Source organism: Gekko japonicus, unplaced genomic scaffold (assembly GCF_001447785.1).
Source record: "Gekko japonicus isolate JY-2015 unplaced genomic scaffold, Gekko_japonicus_V1.1 scaffold1230, whole genome shotgun sequence".
Classification (NCBI taxonomy): domain Eukaryota; kingdom Metazoa; phylum Chordata; class Lepidosauria; order Squamata; family Gekkonidae; genus Gekko; species Gekko japonicus.
Genome location: NW_015160249.1, coordinates 117,638 through 131,995, shown reverse-complemented (window position 1 = coordinate 131,995; position 14,358 = coordinate 117,638). Strand labels below are relative to the sequence as shown.

At 42.6% G+C, this 14,358-nt stretch overlaps 2 protein-coding genes across 2 annotated transcripts in view; one reads left to right on the top strand and one right to left on the bottom strand.

The window, feature by feature from the left end:
* LPAR6 (lysophosphatidic acid receptor 6) overlaps nt 1–8,500 on the bottom strand; it is a 9,107-nt gene extending 607 nt beyond the window's left edge. The window contains exon 1 of the mRNA XM_015414134.1: nt 7,107–8,500. Coding sequence (XP_015269620.1) covers nt 7,152–8,183 — 1,032 coding nt within the window. The 5' untranslated portion in view covers nt 8,184–8,500 and the 3' untranslated portion in view covers nt 7,107–7,151. The remainder of the gene's footprint in view (nt 1–7,106) is intronic.
* Nucleotides 1–14,358, top strand: part of RB1 (retinoblastoma 1) — a 71,125-nt gene that overhangs the window by 30,979 nt on the left and 25,788 nt on the right. The gene's annotated exons all lie outside the window — the stretch shown is intronic.

Here is a 14,358-nt window from a genome sequence, read left to right as displayed (position 1 = left end):
AGCCGCCACCACCTCCTGTGGCAGTGAATTCCATGTGTGAATCACTCTTTGGCTGAAGAAGTACTTCCTTTTATCCGTTCTAACCCGACCGCTCAGCAATTTCATGGAGTGCCCATGAGTTCTTGTATTGTGAGAAAGGGAGAAAAGTACCTCCTTCTCTCTCTAAGTTGAATTACCTGGGTAAAGTAATTGAGCTGTGGTGGTAGGAAAATTCTAGTTTTTCCTGGATGCCTTACCTGCTCTCAACCCCATTTATTTATTAAGACATGTGTTAGCTGCCTTTCTTCCTTGTGGACCTCAAGGTGGCTTATACACGTAGATTAAACACATCAAATACAATACATTAAAAGCATAAAGCTAAATTTTAAAATGACCGTTTGGGACGGCTGTCAAACTTTAACAAATGCAGTACTGCATAAAATCGTCTTTAACTGCCCCCTGCCCAGTGTTCCCTCTAAGCTGCGTTAGTGTGAGCTAGCTCACAGATTTTTAGCCTCCAGCTCACAGGTTTCGGCCTTCGCTCAGGAAGGGATGGCTCCAGAGCAAACTTGATTTATGCAGCAGCCAAGTCGCTCGCTCACAACTTGAATGCCAGTAGCTCACAAGGTAGAATTTGTTGCTCACAAGACCCCCACAGCTTAGAGGGAGCATGCCCTAAAGATCGAAAGTGAGGAAGCCAGGCACACCTCCTTCCCTGTGATCTTAATTCTTGGGCAGGAAAGTACAGGAGAAGACCGTGGTCCCAAGCCTTTCGTTTTAGCTTTAGACTGCGTTATGGGACATGTGGGACTTTGGTCTGAAGGGAGGGACTGATTCTGAAACCACTAGAATAGAATCAACAGTCTTTCTAGCTGCTTGGTGGCAATGCCTGGCAAAAGAGGTAACTTGGGTCCAGAAAGTCTGGAGCCTGCAGATGATATGGTATCTCTCCTAAGTTGGTGGGCCATGAATCAAGGCAGTCCTTGATTCATGAAACAAACCTCCGAAGGCAGGAAGATTGTTCTAAACCTGATCTCAAAACAAACCTACGGAGGCAGGAAGATTGTTCTAAACCTGATCTCAGATCCAGCCTCCTCCTCAATTCATAGCGTGTGCAGACTCAAGGGGCTTCCTGTATCTCTCGCCTTGTGTCTTGTAAAGAATGAATCTGGGGGGGAAACCGGCTTAGTGCACCTGGAGGGTTCCCCCTGAGCCGCCGGAGCATCTTTCATGCTGCTCCTCTTGTTGTTTTTTGTGTTTTTGTGTCGTCTCCATTCCCGTGTTGCTTGAGGGAACCGTATGGGCCGGGTTGATGACATGGTTACTTCTCGCATCAGTGCCGCTCCCTAGGGAGTGGTGGTGCTCATGTGGGAAGTAATCACACTGACTCATTCTGTGTGTTGCCCTGATTCAAGTGTAAACAGTGGCATGGGTTCTGCGCACGCAGAAGCACCACTGATGGTTGCACAACCAGTACCTGAGTTTGGTGAAAGTGATGGGAACTTATCTTTTTAATAGATTATTGTTTGTTCTTAGTTTAAATCTCTGAAATAATCGTGAAACTTCGCTGATTTGAAATCTAATTATGGTCTTTTAAAAAAAATAAAATGAAGACAAGTGTGTCAGCCTCTGCAGAGAAATAGAGGTCAAAATCGCATGCCTGTATATGGAACTTAAAGACTTCAGTATATTTAGGAGCCTTAATTGTGTGATATGGCGTGTGTCTTCAGTAAGTGTTTGTCATTGTAGTGAATGCTGGAGCTTTAGCTTAGAGTCTGGAATCTAATTGCAAGGTGGTTATTATTCTGTGCTTCCGGTAAATTTAAGCCTATTGAGACAAAAAAAAAAGCCCCATCCCCCTAATGGATTGTAGGAGCCCATTTCCTCTAAGAGATATGAGGACAGCTGATACATCAGACTTTGCTTGCAAAAATAGTTCTGCTGAGGAGGGCAGAATGTAGACTTCTTTCTGCCATCTGGGAAATAAAACCACAAACAAAAAAAACCCCACCCCAGACAATGCCTTTTGTGTGGTTTTATCATCATCCAGCATTACACATTTCCATAAAAGTTGATCTTTCTTCTTCTAGCGACTCATCTCACTGCTCATGTCAGGCTTTCTCACCAGGTAAAAATCAAAAACCAGTCATCTCACCTGGCAGATGAGAGTCAGTATACTCAGGTCACTGCGTGGTATCCCTCATGTAGTTTAACCCCATTTTATTCTTTCCTGTTATATTCCATGGACAGGGAAGGTTAACAATGAAATCTCTTTATTTCTGCCTCATAACGAGCGAAACTGGTTTGCTCAGGTTTACCCATGGAGCAATGTTCCCTGTAAGTTGTGGAGTCTTGTGAGCAAAAATTCTACTTTCTGAGCTACTGGCATTAAAGTTGTGAGTGAGCCATTTGGCTGCTGCATAAATTAGTTTGCTCTGGAGCCATCCCTTCCTAAGACAAAAATGTGTGAGCCGGAGGCTAAAAAACTGTGAGCCTAGCTCACACTAACTCAGCTTAGAGGGAACACTGCCATGAAGTTACACAGCTTTCGTATTTTAAGCTGCCTGGCGAACAAGCTACAATCGAGAACCTTGGTGTGTGTGAGGAACTGTTATGGTACATTTAAAGAGGAAGACTGTTACAGAAAGGATTTGAGGAAAGTATGACCAGTGTTTTCTTATCTAGGACTTCTGCAACCTTCTGGTTTGGGGAAGACTGGTTCTGCTAGTGAAGCCTCATCTTCATAATTACACCTGTCTTATAATTAGGGAGGATGGAATTAGCAGCGGTTAAGAGATTCTGGCCCATCAGCTGCGAACAGTAAATCATCCTCAGTTGAAATTTAAAAATGGTTAGGTCCAAGGACCCATCTCCTCTATGCTAAGAGTCTACTCAGTTAGCTAAAGAGTCCTCACTTATTGGAAGAGACTTCTCGGATCAAGCCCTGTGGCTGCAATAGGATGTGACCGTTAATGTAATTCTCAAAATCTTTGGATAAAGGGGTGGGGAGGAAAGGGGTATGTTACCGTAATGAGTATGGGTGTTTTCTCTCCCTCTTTCAAAATAAATTGCAGTCTGTACTGTATTACATGTAGCAGAAACGAAGGGAAAAGACATAATTTATTCAGGCAAAGTGGAGGTAATGTTGGTTGGGAAGGCAAACTGCTTGGTACTGATTTACCAGCCATAATTGGGTTTGCAACCTGTTGCTTTATTAAGTTACCCTCCACTAAGGAGAAATCTGTCAAATGAAATAAGTTATGGTCCTACAGAAGCGACATATTATAGACACTGTGCTTGCATCACTAAGTAAATATTTTTTAAAATTTCCTTTGCAGGCCCAAAGGGCAATTTTCTTTAGTTTTGAGAGGTGTGACTGGTTTTACATTTCATTTATTTGGGCCCAGTCAACTGGTGTAGGAATACCTGAGCTTCAACAGTGCTGCAGTTTATACAAGTGTAGTCCTTTGGATGGAAGGCTCACTTAAGAGCAGAATGCAAGTATAATTTTTTTTAAAAATCAGATATTTAATCAGTGTGCAAAGAATTAAAAACCATAAAAGCACAGTTAGAAACAATTAATACTTTTCTGCTGTTGATTTAAAACGTCTCTGTTCTTTTAAAAAATCTGAGTTGATTCACGGGGAAGGTATCCTTGGAGGTACACGTAGGTTAGCCCTGCCTCTGAAGTTACTCAGTGTATCATAGAATCATAGAGTTGGAAGGGGCCATACAGACCATCTAGTCCAAACCCCCCTGCCCAATGCAGGACCAGCCGAGAGCATCTTACGGATCTAGTTATGGTATTAATCGCCCTGGTTGTTACTACATTTCTGTCGAAGTACTTGTATTTCTGTATTTCACTTCACTGTATTTTAAAAGCACTCCATTTATGTTCTCCGAGTGCCATTGCGCATCATTAATCGTATGACATTTGCCTAATGCAAAAAAAAAGAAGAGTTTGTGAGACAATTACTCGTGTCTTCTACCCACTGCGTAAAAATTCAAGTGCCATTGCGCATCATTAATCGTATAACATTTGCCTAATGCAGAAAAAAAAAGAGTTTGTGAGACAATTATTCGTGTCTTCTACCCACTGCGTAAAAATTAAATGCCTTCCGAATACATCTCAGCATATATTTCTAAGCACAGTGCAGCTGCCTTGAGGTAGGGTTTCCAGCTCCAGGTTGAAAAACTCCTGGAGATTTGGGGGTGGAGCCTGGGGAGGACAGGGACCTCGGTGGGACACAATGCCACAAAGTCTGTCCTCCAGAGCCTCGATTTTTCTCCAGGAAAACTGATCTCTGTAGTCTGGAGATGAGCTGTAATTCCGGGGGATCCCCAGGTCCCACCTGGAGGCTGGCATCCCTACCTTGAGGTGCTCCCGGCACACACTCACCTTCTGATGCCCTAGGCAGTGGCCTCGGGCGACTTAGTGGTCACGTCACCACTGTTGGTCTCTACAAGAAGTAAGATTTAGAGATCGGGATCAACCACCAATGATTTTATTACTACTTCCTTCCCCCCATCACTCCTCCAGTGTGTCCACTGTTCATAAAGTGTCTGGAAAAGGAATGTTGCAGGGGTATATAGTAGTGCCATAAAGACTAACAAGTTTATTCCAAAAACTTTCCATGCGCAAGCAGTCACTTCCTCAGATGGATAGGAGAATACATCCATTGGATCTGCTTCTATATGTAGAGCAGAAGGGGGAAGGAACGCTACAAAGAGAGGCTGGTGTAGACCAAGGTCCAGTTGAAAGGAGTCATCTGCTTACTTAGAGTGGGTGTGAGAACCTCCCGGCTAGCGGGCAAAGAAGAATAAACTGTAGATCTAATGTAGGATGAAAGGGATAGTGAGATTCTCTAATAGAACATAACGCTTGTTATATATAGACCCATGTAAGCACATTTAGATTTTGTTGGGTTTCTGTGGGAAATAAAAGGGTGTTTAACTTTGTTTGGTTTGAGACAGCACAGTTCCCAAAGAAACTTTAAAACAGATTAATAAACATTGATTGACTAATAGTAGGGCTATCTAGGTTTTACATCTCAAAAATTGTGTTAATACTGGAACTAGTATTATGGTTTTTTGGCATTTCTTGCCAACTTAATTATTTTCCTCTGTTGGTAGTAAAAGCTTTATTTAATAAGAGACTGTATGTATGTGTGTGTGTACACATGCACACACACACACACACACACACGCTAAGCCTTTATGGAAGTAAGATGGCTCAATAATGGAATATGCATCAGTTCATTTAATTCTCAAAATGGCATCATCTGTGGATACTTAAATCAAGAGATGGGGGCCACAGACAGAAAAGACAGATCTTTCTATAAACCTGAGAAAATTTAGACTTGCAGGAAAATGTACAGTCTAAAAAAGGGGATATTAAACCTCCAAAATGACAGAAGCAGCACCTGTAGCTTTAAGAAAGCAATGCTCTCAGTGGCTGTTACTAGGCAACCACAACAGTTTTGCCAACCTTCAGTCCTTGGTTTCTGTCACTAAAAGGCCAAAGAAGGAAGCAGGGCTGTTTTGACATTTGAGGGAGGACTCATTGAGGCCAAGCCTGGCAGCAACCACTGGGCAACTTGCCACCACCTGACTTGCACAACTCAACCAAACCTAGTTGCTTGCTACTATTCAGCAGCATCCAACTCACAAAAGTCAGTGAGGGTGGGGAGGGCGGGGTAAAAATCAAATAAATAAATAAGTAGTTAAGGGTTTCAGATTTGGCTCTGGGAGACCCAGGTACAAATCACCTCTCTGCCTTGGAAGTTTCCTGAGTATCTTGGGGGCGGTCACACACTCTCAGCCTAACCCATGTTGCAGGGTTGTTATGAAGAAAAACTGGAGGGAGTTAAAAAGAGCATTCCTCCAGGAGATCTGCAACAGTTGCCTAAATATAGACGTTAAGTTTTATCAGCAAGATGCAATTCGCTTTAAACAGTCGAGTATATTGGAAGACTTAAAGCCATTCCCTAGATGGGAAGAAAGTGTTCTCGCTCTTCTGGAGCAATAGAAACTGTCTCACAGATATTGTTCCATTGTCTCTTGTTTGTTAAAGCCAGGCGCCGAGACATTGGGAACTTTTGTTAATTCTGATGTTCAGTGTTCTAGTAATTATATCATCTTGAAATTGTTGATTTCTAATGGTATAGATTGGTTGGAAGCTTTTGCCAGATCTTTTGCACACGTTTTTAAATAGTTGTAATCAATGTAATCTAAGCTGTGGAGTCCTGTGAGCAAAAATTCTACTTTTGTGAGCTACTGGCATTACAGTTGTGAGCGAGCGATTTGGCTGCTGCGTGAATTAGTGCGCCCTGGAGCCATCCCTTCCTGAGCTAAGACAAAATAAATCTGTGAGCCGGAGGCTAAAAAACTGTGAGCTGGCTCACAGTAACTCAGCTTAGAGGGAACACTGGTTTTAATATTCAATTATTCATTGATCTGTTTTTCTTTTTCGGAATCCTACCACCCTATGATTGAAGGGATAGGAAATAATACAAATTTTTAAAAATAAAATAAAAATGGACGACAGGAGAATGATCTAAGCCACGTAAAAATGTACCCATTGGGGAGAAAGGCGAGTGTATAAATGAAGTAAACAACGTAGCTGAAGAATGAAGGAAGCAGGGAAAGTTGAGGATTTGGGCCTGTCAGGAGGAGAGAGAGGAACTAGTGTGGGGAGGAAGTTATGGGGGAAAGGGAGGTTCCCCACCCCACCCCGCGGGTCCTTGTAGGTTCTTCACTGTGCAACTAGGTCGGTGACTGACACCAGACAACTTGGCCAGAGTTTTTCCAGGAAGAGGCTGGACTGAAAAGGAATTGATATCTTCATCTGTAATTGAAATTGTCTTCTACTTTAATGTACAGTGTAAACAGCAGAGTGACCTGTAATTTTTCTAACACACTAGGCCAGAAAAGAGTTCATTTTTGATGGTCAGCCCCCCCCCCACGAGGATTAAAAATGGAACATTCTCTAACTGTACAGTCTATATCGCGCAAAGAATTATTTTAAAAATGAAGTCTTTTTGCTTAATTTCTAACTACAATGGTTTAATAGGACACATTTTGATATACTCAATAACACATCTTTAAGCAAAACAGTTTTTCCATACCTTAGGAAATGCTTTTATATTTTTTCACCCCAGTTCCAGCTTCATTCATATTGTAGATTCATTGTCAAAAAAATTTGCTTTTAAGGTCTGGAGTCTGTGTTGAAAGAAGGTGTCAGGAACGTTTCCATCAGATAATCTGTCGTGTCTTCTAGTGGACCAGTTCTTAATTTTTATTGAGTTCTGAATAGTTTCTGACGTGAAGTAGTAAATTACGGGGTCGAAGCAACAGTTTGAAATGGCAATGCACAGCGTGATTGGGTACATAGTCCTGATGGCAGTAATGACCGAACAGTTAATCCACGTCTGCGTTCTCATGAGTGAATACAGTATCAGAGTAATGTTATAAGGCACAAAACAGAGACAGAATATCAGCAAATGGACAAAGATCATTCTGAGAACCTTCTTCTTGCTTAACTTATTCCGGTGCAACGTAACTGGCTTATTCAGAGTCCTTAAAACCATTGTAGAGCAGGTCACATTCAGAATCAGTGGGATGAAAAATCCTACAGTTTCAATGAAGATAACAATCCTCGAAAGATAGGTTTTCCAGGTCTCGTCAGAAAAGTTTTCGAAGCATGTGTTTTGTTTCACTCCTTCTGTGCTGACCCGAGCGTTGGTCGACTGAAAGAAGCTTCCCGGCACGCTTCCTGCTATCACGGTGACCCAAATTGCAACACAGACTATCCTTGCATTTCTTTTTGTCCGGACAGTTTTAGAACGAAACGGGTACACGATAGCTAAAAAGCGGTCGAAGCTTATACTGGTCAGGAAGAAAATGCTCCCATACATGTTTATGTAAAAAAGCATGACCGAAATCTTGCAGAGTATGTCGCCAAAGGGCCAGTCCTTTGTTGTAAAATAATAGATTCTGAAGGGTAACGTGAACACAAAAAGTAGATCCGATATTGCTAAATTAAGCATGTATGTTGTAGTTTCGTTTCGGACTTTTAAAGCACAGGTAAAAATGTATATGGCGACACAGTTTGACAGTAAACCGAGGACAAATACCATACTGAACATACATCCATATAAAGTGTACTTAAAGGAGTCTTCAGTGGAACAGTTGGAGCTTACCATCTTTATGGGGAATTTATCTTTCCAACTTGGGCTTCCTTTAGTAAAGCTGCATCGCCTTGTATGTTGCTGTAACCACAGTAAAATCCTCAGAGGGCTTGTAGATACATCTGGACTTCAGATGCTTTTGTGCACATTCAGCTTTTCTTCAAAACCTTGACAGCTGAATTGATTTTGGAAGCCACCATCCTGCTAGTGTCAGCAAAGAGCACTTTTCTTCTAACACCATCGTAGTTCAATTAGGCACACCTTGGACAGCAGTAAACATTTCCTTCTACACAAGATCCACCGTCCTTGAGCTCGGTTAAAACCACGTTCTCGCTTTCTCCACGTGTTGCCAACCTGGCTGCAGAAGTCGGTCTTTTCCTGCAGGGAAGCAGATAAATCATTTGCAGAGGTTGCCTGCAAATAACAGCGCCGGAGTTCCTTGGGGGAAGTGGCTCCCTTGTCTCAGCGCGAGGCTGTCCTTCCTGCCTTTGTGTGGTTCAACAAGCTTTTCAACTTGTCTGAGCGACGGGAAGCGAGCGCAGGAGTAAAATTCCACAGCATGTCTTTTCTTGCTGAATTAGAACTTTCTCCACAGATACAGATTATGTGGTGTGTGTTGCTTAATGTGCCAAAGGGATGAGGGGGGACTCCCCACACACACTACCTACGGTTTGGTTTGTAAGCTGACATCAGAGGAAGAGGAGGCTGGGCTAAAACAAAGGACGGTTTCAGCTTTCAGTTCCTTTTCATGTAAGGGTTTTTTTTTTATGACTTGGTTCACTAGCAATATACTTGGCCTGGGGAAGCATGCAAATGATTGTGTGTGACACAGGAGAACCCCATTAACAGACAAGCATTGCTGCTAACGTGGATATATAAGTGAGTGGATCTTAGATCTTATACCTCTGCCAATTGATTAAAGGATTTTAAAAAAATTAATCAAGCCCTTCCCATTTAACAGATGTACTAGGTACAAGTTTTATCTGTGTATTAATAAAATGTCAAGGTATGTGCCTTTTTGTGACATTGAAGAACATATAAGAATTAATTGCAGCTTTAATAAGGCGCTGTGTACTGTTAGAAAAAAAGCCATTTTGCTTTCTTTCTTTTTTAAAAAAACCTTTCTTTTGCCTCTTCATAAAAAGGGCAGCTCAATATAATGGGGAAAGTTTTCCATTGATGGAAGTGGAGCAGCTCTATAATGACTTTCTAAAGCCCCAGGGGGAATCTGTTGGAACTATAGGCGTGTCAATGACCTCCTCCTCATTAGCAGATGAACTGGCTTATCAAGAAGTGAGAACGGTGCCAACTTTTGAAAAGTCTTCATTAATGGGTACTGCAAAGCAAACATCTCGAACACACGTGCACATTCTCATTTTCAAGTAGAAGTACATTTTAAACTTCTTCAAAACTGATCCATCATGTAAGTTGCCAAAGAGCCACAGAGTATTTTTCAGACATTGTAAAATAACGGCACTGACCTGAATAGCCCAGGCCAGCCTGATCTTGTCAGATCTTGGAAGCTAAGCAGTGTCAGTCCCGGTTAGTACTTGGATGGGAGACCACCAAGGAAGTCGAGGGTCACTATACAGAGCCAGGCAATGGCAAACCCCCTCCAAACGTCTCTTACCTTAAAAACCCTGTGGGGTCAACCATAAGTTGGCTGGTACTTGACGGCACTTTCCACCATACTTTTCAACTGGTGATTCACTTAGCAAGGAGATCCAGTTATGGATTCTGTGGGTGACAGCAACAGCCAAAAGATTAGTCCTGTAGTGATGGAAACCCTTTACAATACCATATATAGAAAATTGGCAAGAAGGTAGCTTGGACTTAGTGTACAGTGTTATCCAGAGAAGGTGCCTCCAAGACGTTTATCTGCTTTTCCACTTCATGCCACAGTGGAGCTGTTGCTTGGACAGATTCACAGAGATGCATAAGGACTGAAAAATATACACGTGGTCCAAAGGTTTGCGCTTTAACTTTGTGCTCCTCTTGTTCTGTACTTTGCTCTCATTTAAGGCATTTGAAATGTAGAGCTCATGCAGCACTGATTTGCGTCCTCTCTGAGAAGATTACTATCGATGTGTTCCGTTGACTGCTTGAGGTTTGCACTTCAATATGAGTTGTGTGATTCAAAGGCAGATGGGGTTTCCGAAGACTATTCAGCGTTTTGCTTGCAAATCCAGCATTTCTGTAAGCCCCAGTATATCCGCAGGCAAACTACTGGCATTTCATTGCCTTTGAAAAAAAAGGGTTACTTGAATTTTTTTTTTTAAACTGCAGAAGAACCAAGAAGAGAAGCCTGCAAAATGAAGCTTGAATTATTTTCTTGCTGGTTTTGTCCTTAAGCAAGGCACTTTATTAGTCTGTTGTTTCCTTATCAATATATTGCTGCTGTGTTTGTGTACCTGAACTGATCCTTGCTATGGTAACCTCAAATAGAATTCGGAGTTGTGTGCTTTGCCTTCGGTTTTCGCGATAGCGTGTCTAGGGACAGGTGCTGTGATATTGACTTTGTTTCTTGCTCACAATGCCCACGAAATGCAATATATATATATATTTATTTTTTAAAAGAAACTTGGCACCTTAAGTGTCCCTTGAAAGCTTCGAGCAGGAGTTGAAGATAATTTGTATAAACTTGTTTATGCCCAAGCCTGATGAAGTAAATATTTTATGTAGATTAAAAGTGAATAGAGCACAAAGTTCTCTTTTAAGGGCCCCCTAAGCCTTTTGTACAAAGTTCAGCTGCAGCAGTGTTGAGCGTTGGACCCTGTGAAGTCTTGACTAGAGAAATCGTTAGTGTTGTTGTTCAGTCGCACAGTTGAGTCCGATTCTTTGTGACCCCGTGCACCACATCACGCCAGGCCCTCCCGTCTTCCGTCGTGCTCCGGAGTTTGCTTAATTTCATGTTCGTTGCATCGATAACACTGTCTAACCATCTCATACTTTGTTAGTAGCTCCTCTTTTAATCCTTAAAAAAACCCGAGGAACTGTGGAGGCAAATGCATACCTTCGGGACCGCCTCTCTCAGTATGCCCCCAGCAGAGCGTTACGCTCTGGCAGTAAAAACGTCCTGGTGGTCCCTGCCCCGAGAGAGATCCAACTGTCCTCAACAAGGGCTGAAAGAGCCCAGCCCCCACAGGGCTTGTAAGGCAGAGATGTTCCGCCAGGCCTTTGGTTGAGGGCAGCGTTGGGACAGCAACTAAACTGGCACTGCCACCTTCGCTCTTCTGTTTCCCCGCTTGCATTGGTCAATTTCACACTATTTGCTGAGCGGCCACATTTTGACCTGCAGCTCCCCGCAATTTCCCCCATGTCTTCTCAATCTCAAAAAACAAGTACTGTAAAAAAAATTGCACAGTAACTGTCAGGCCTAACTGCAGATTGATGAAGCATCACGCAAAAAGGATCTGGATACAGTAATTTCTACGAGGTTATATATGAATTTTAATGGTTTGTATTTTAATGGTTTGTATTTTATGACTTTGGGTCTTGTACACTGCCCAGAGCCCAGCATAAGCTGGGAAAGGGCAATTAACAAATAATAATAATAATAATAATAATAATAATAATAATAATAATAATAATAATAATAATAATAATAATAAACAACTGAATTGGGTCGAAATCAAGGGGGACATTTGAAGAGAAGCACTTCACATGTACAGATCTTGGTGGCGTTGAAGTGGCTTCTTAGGAGCCATTTCAAGTGTTCATTAAGACATTTGAGGTGGTCTTGGACCTCACTGTGCTTGTCTTGTGCAGCCCGACACGTACTCTTATAGTAAAGCTTGGTCGTTTTCTGCATCGTCCAGTGCTGTTCAAGCAAAGGGAAACAATAAGGATGTTCCCACTGTTGTTAATCATACAGTAGGGGTATAGTATATTAGGCATTATTAGGAGTTGTGGGTCTTTTTGTTTTGTTTTTTTGCCGTTGATGAGTGGGTTCGTACGTGAAGCAAACACATTCAGCAGTCAGTATAATGCCTTCGGGGTGCTCATGACTGCCACCATGTAACCTCTCCCCCACTTCTTATTTGCTAGTAAGAGGAGAGTATTCAGTCATTCCCAAGAACGGAAATGAATCATTTTATATAGACTCCTTGGCAGCCGCTTCAGTTATTTTGTTTAAATATGTAATATTAAGAATGGATGAAGAACGGGTGGTAATGGATGAAGGGCCTGTTGTGTTTTTGTTGTCACAGTTTAAAAAAAAAATTCTGTTGCAAGTGGCAGTTAACAAGGGTGGCAGTTTAGGATATTGCAGGCTTGCAGACCGATGCGCAATTTCTCCGAAATCTCATGGATTTCAACAGAATTTGCTCCCAGTTAAGTGCGTATAGGACTTACCCCAGCAGTGAATTTGTTCTCCAGATTGATAATGTGGCTTCTGTACTTTAGGCTGTACGTTCCCTCCTGGAAGTGGGTGTTTTTAAAAAAAAGGCATCTGGGCCCCTTCTGCCCGGTCCTCACTTTTAATTTTGTCTGTCACTGCGTCACCCACTTCTTGGGAAACAAGGATCCCCTCCCCCTTCTTTGGAGGACAAAAATTCCTCACCGAAGCAAAACCTGGCAACAGGTGCTCCGGAGGATCTGTAGAAAGTTCCAGGAGAAGCACTCTGTTTCAGCAAGGGAACATGGAAACTCTTCCTTGGCGGGGTGGGGGACACGTTTCTGCACTTGGATCTTCTCGTTGTGGTCAAGGGCGCATCAGCCAACCCGCACAAAGACAAGAGGGCATCACTGCTCCCATAAAGGCAGGAAGGAGTCCAGAGTTCTCCACCCACAAATTACTATTCTTCCGAGCCCTGGTCACAGAGGGCGTGACAAACACAAGGAGGGTCCGTAAGGCTCTTAAATTACAGGAGACAGATCCTCTTATCTTCTCAGGTCCTTTTCTCATATAACTGATATCTAAACGCCACAGGGAGAAGGACTTAGGAAGGGAAAGTACTCCTTTGGTTTTCCCTCCAGTTTGGTGTAGTGGTTAAGTGTGCGGACTCTAATCTGGGAGAACCGGGTTTGATTCCCCACTCCTCCACTTGCACCTGCTGATGTGACCTTGGGTCAGTCACAAGCTCTGGCACAGCTGTCCTTGAAAAAGAGCAGTTTGTGTCAGAGCTCTCTCAGCCCCACCCACCTCACAGGGTGTCTGTTGTGGGGAGGGGAAAGGAAAGGAGTTTGTAAGCCGCTCTGAGACTCCAAGTGAAGGGCGGGGTATAAATCCAATCTCTTCTTCTTCTTCTTCTTCTTCCTCCAGACCATGTGGACAAGAGAGAGCTAGAATTCCAGGCCAGTGATGAGTCTGTCGCAGTCCAGATGCAAACAACAAATATATAAACTGCAAAAACCTTATTTATAAGTTAAAGTTCTATATGTTCCATCAAGGCAGCCATGAGAAAGACAGGAGCGCTCCGTCTATGATTGTCAGCTGCTTAATGGGCCTTTTGTAGGACCAGCAACAAACATCAATATTAAACTTCAGTGTAACCACAAAAGGAAACTTCCCCCTTTAGAAGACTTTCAAGCAAGGATAAGCGGGTTTACAATTCTAGCAACTCCCGTTGGGGTTGATTGTGTAAAAAGGATGTAAATTGACTGGTAGCTATTAGACTGTACAAGCTGATTATTATTGTTGATATTGCATGTAATGAATATATACCTGTTTTAGAATATTATGAATAATACACAATGCACTTTATAAGATGGAACATATAGAACACTAACATAAATAAGGTTCTTGCAGTGTGTATATTTGTTTTGTTCGACTCTTCTAACACTGCAGCTCGAGTTTCTCCAGTCCAGTTGCAGTCTGCTGTGAGCTAGAGAGGGGGGAAGGGGGGGGATGCCTTTGCCCACTCCTCCCTCTGGAGGTTATTCAAGGCTGAAATCTTTCACGGACTCAGATGGGAAGCTGCCGCTAAACATGGTGGTGCACCCACTGAAGACATTTTTTAAGGTAGCCATCTAATCATCGTTTTCCGCATTTGAGAAACAAGATTCATACATTTCGCTTCTGCGGTTGCTTCCCCCTGTCTGTCAGTTTCTGCAAATTGTAAGGGAGAGCGCCTCCCTTCTCCATCCTGCCCAGGATTTTGCAGCAGCTGTGGTACCTTCCCCTTCCCGCTTATTCTCCTGACAAGGAAAGGAAGTTGTACCAAGAAAAGTTTTTATATTCACTGTTGGT